This window comes from Rattus rattus, chromosome 13 (genome assembly GCF_011064425.1).
Source record: "Rattus rattus isolate New Zealand chromosome 13, Rrattus_CSIRO_v1, whole genome shotgun sequence".
Lineage (NCBI taxonomy): Eukaryota > Metazoa > Chordata > Mammalia > Rodentia > Muridae > Rattus > Rattus rattus.
The window spans coordinates 41070386-41073797 of NC_046166.1; the positions used below are offsets into that span (position 1 = coordinate 41070386).

At 48.5% G+C, this 3412-nt stretch overlaps 1 protein-coding gene across 1 annotated transcript in view; it reads left to right on the forward strand.

Annotated features, from left to right (window-relative positions):
* The first annotated feature begins 221 nt into the window (after nt 1-221).
* The window catches only part of Irf2 (interferon regulatory factor 2), a 54726-nt gene continuing 51535 nt past the window's right edge, over nt 222-3412 (forward strand). The window contains exons 1-2 of the mRNA XM_032918753.1: nt 222-337; nt 2162-2254. Of these exons, the coding sequence (XP_032774644.1) occupies nt 2168-2254 (87 nt within the window). The 5' untranslated portion in view covers nt 222-337; nt 2162-2167. The remainder of the gene's footprint in view (nt 338-2161; nt 2255-3412) is intronic.

A 3412-nucleotide genomic window follows, 5' to 3' on the forward strand; every position in this document is an offset into this window, starting at 1 on the left:
GGTTTTTATCCTGTCTCAAAGAATGGCCACCTGGAGCCTGCAGATGTTGCAGGAGGCCACCCTTCCCTGGCGGCCTTGCCTCACTTGCTCAGAACTTGCCTGGTCCTCGTATGGAACATTTACTGAGTAGAAGGCGGAAGTTGGGTTTTTACAAGATTACCCATTGTACCCTAAGCAGTGAAGTTCGTCCTCTCCAAGAGCTCACAGTTTGCGTGGGAAAGTGAAGCTGTGCGCAGCTGAAAAATTTATAGGCAAAACAAGACATGAGATGAAAGCCGGGACTAGAGCAGCTGCCCTAAAGCAATGTCTGGTTCTCGAGTAATCCGGAGTGGGATCTGTGAGTGGTGTAGGAGTTGGGACAGGAAGGGTTGCTTCAGGCTGGAGTGCTCTGGAACGACCTTTGTGAGAAGTGTAGAGGCTAGGTCTTGGAAGACAGACAAAGATTGAGCAGACCGGGAAGGAAGGGAGAGCTGGGTATGATCAAGACAGTGGTCTTGAGCTTTGTGTGGGGGCAGCATACCGAGAAACGGGGTTGGGGTCGGAATGGCTTACAAAGCCCTTGCTGATTCACGGCACAGTGTTTGTTTGCTTGGCGCTAGCTGGCGACATGTCATAGAGGAGAGAGCGTAGAGCATAGAGCAGTGCTTGGCGAGATGGAAGAGAGAATTATGTGGCATGAATCATCTCGGTCCACACTCAGTCTGAACAGATTCTTTTCAGTTAAGTTTGGAGGGAAAGAGTTAAAGACACAAGGTGGCTGCAGGCTGGGGAGAGGATTGTAGTCCCATTGCCCGTGGAGTCTGGCAGAGTGGAAGCCTGAGTCAAGTTACCTTGGATTCCAGGCGTCAGACTGAATGTAAATGTACTGACACGCCTAGGAAGATGTTGGGAGGAGAGTTGGTAGCAGCTTTATTAGTTGTTCTGCAGGGGCCGCGTTTGGGTGGGAAAAAGAAAGACTGCTGTAGAATCTGGTAGGAGTGTGTGTGTGTGTGTGTGTGTGTGTGTGTGTGTGTGTGTAAGGCTGGGAGGGAGGCAGTATGTGGCCTGGTGGAGGGAAGATACTCCAGCCATGCAAGTGATTTTCTTTTCTTCCTTTTTTTGGGGGGGGATACGGTGGGGTGGGGAGGAAAGGGTTTATTTGGCTTGTACTTCCACAGCACTATTCACGGAAGGACATCAGGACAGGAACTGGAGGCAGGAGCTGATGAAGTGGCCATAGAGGAATGCTGCTTACTGGCCTGCTCCCCATGGCTTGCTCAGTCAGCTCTCTTATAGAACCCAGGACCACCAGCCCAGGGATGGCACCACCCACAATGGGTTGTGCCCTCCCCCAGTGATCACTAAAATGTCCTGGACTGGAGAGATGGCCCAGTGGTTAAGAGCACTCACTGCTCTTCCAGAGGTCCTGAGTTTAAATCCCAGCAACCAAACGGTGGCTCACGCAAGTGATTTTCAAAGGGAAAATGAGCAAAGGAGAAAGGCATGCAGGTGAGGTCGGGCAGGATGCAGTGACTAAGAGATTGTGCTAGGGGAGATGAGGGAGCAAAGATGCGGCCAGGGAAGTCACTGCCGAGCCCTGAGTATAGAGTACATCTAGAAGGAATGACTAGGAATAACAAAGCTTAACAAATCTTTAGTGAACCAAATTAATCAGTACTTCAGTGCCAGTATTGAGAGGTCAAAGTATTGATACACCCTAGGTCCTCAACAAATGTGTTCGATACCACAGCTCTTTGTCTCAGAACTGTTCGCCTAGCATTCGCTTACCCCTTTTGGAAAGTAAAATGTTGGTCTTTGAATGTCTGATACACTGACAGTTTCTTCCATAAGCGCAGCAAAGAGAGGAAGGTTAAGGTTTACTCAAGACTAAGTCACCAAGAGGCATCTGGGCCTGCGGCTAGTTGGGTGCATGGCATAGAATGTCCATAAAAACTTCTTTCAGTCGAGAGTCAGCACAGAGAATGTCTGTCCCCATACATTTTGACATTCCCTGGAAGAAGAGGATTGTCAAAAGGACAGGTGGCAGGGGAACTGCATATACTCAGCCCCTGCCCAGGAAGATGCGGCTGGGAAAGGTCATGCCAGGGGTGTGGGGCTTCATGGTGCAGGCGAGACAGTCAGTCGCAGAAATATGAAACGCTGTGTTTCTCTTCCGCCACAGGGTACCATGCCGGTGGAACGGATGCGGATGCGCCCGTGGCTGGAGGAGCAGATAAATTCAAACACGATACCAGGGCTAAAGTGGCTGAACAAGGTAGGTGGTGTGTGTGTGTGTGTGCGTGTGTGTGTGTGTGTATGCTCGTTCCTACAGGAAACAGACAGGTAACGGTGATTATAAAACATGAATGCATCCTATGAAAAAGGTCTTGGCCACATTTCTGAGAGACAGGAGGGCTCAGGGGAAGGGAGACTTTTAAGAGACGAGGAAGGATGGACTATGGGTAATGGAGCCGTGAGTCATGGAGAGGGTATAACTCTAATTGGCTTTCTAGTTTGAGCTGTCATCGACCTATCTTTTTTATGTAGTTATCTTTGTAGTGGATAAGTACATTATGGATAGTGAAGGTATAAAGTCCACTGTGGAGTTTCACAGCTTCGACTCGGCTGTTCGCACTGTACACGTGGTCACTGAAATGTATAGGCTTTCGGTCTGGCTAACCCTGCTTGCAAGTTCTTTATAATAAAGGGTTTTTTTTTTATCTGTTTGTTTGTTTTTTGTCACTTTCTCAGACTCTCACCTCAACCTGAGTACCTTTGGTTTCCAGGTGACTTTGGGAGACTCCTGTGGTGTGTTCCTCGCCGACCCTCCCCTCTGTCCTCAAACCCTCTCTTTGCTTCTCCTGCTGCTCAAGCACAAAAGGATACAGGGACTCCATGTGTTTGTTTGTTTGTTTGAGTGGAGGACCTTAACCTTTAAAAGGTTCCGTTTTTGGTTTTGTTGTTGTTGGTTTTGAGACAAGGCTTTCCTATGTAGCCTTGCTATTCTGAAACTCTGTAGAGGAAGCTGGCCTTGAACTCGAAGAGATCCTCCTGCCTCTGCCTCCTGAGTGCTGTGCCACCACCCCCATTGCCCTTTAAAAGGTTCTTTTGCTCTTCTCCCTAAAAAAGAAAAAAAAGTACAGTCATGCTGGGGTGGTCTCTCTTGCCTTTAGTCCCAGGACTTGGGAGGCAGACATAGTCAGGTGGGAATCTTTGCCAGTCTGAGGCCACTTTGTTTGACAGAGTGAGTTCTAGGCCAGCTGGGATACAAACTAAGACCCCATCCCAGACACAAACCACAAACAAACAAACACATGAATGAATGTACTGCCTTTATATGAAACCTTACTTGTGTGTCTACCTTCCCCAACAAAGTGTTGTTAACCATTTACATTTTCCCAAATATGCGTGTGTGTGTGTGTGTGTGTGTGTG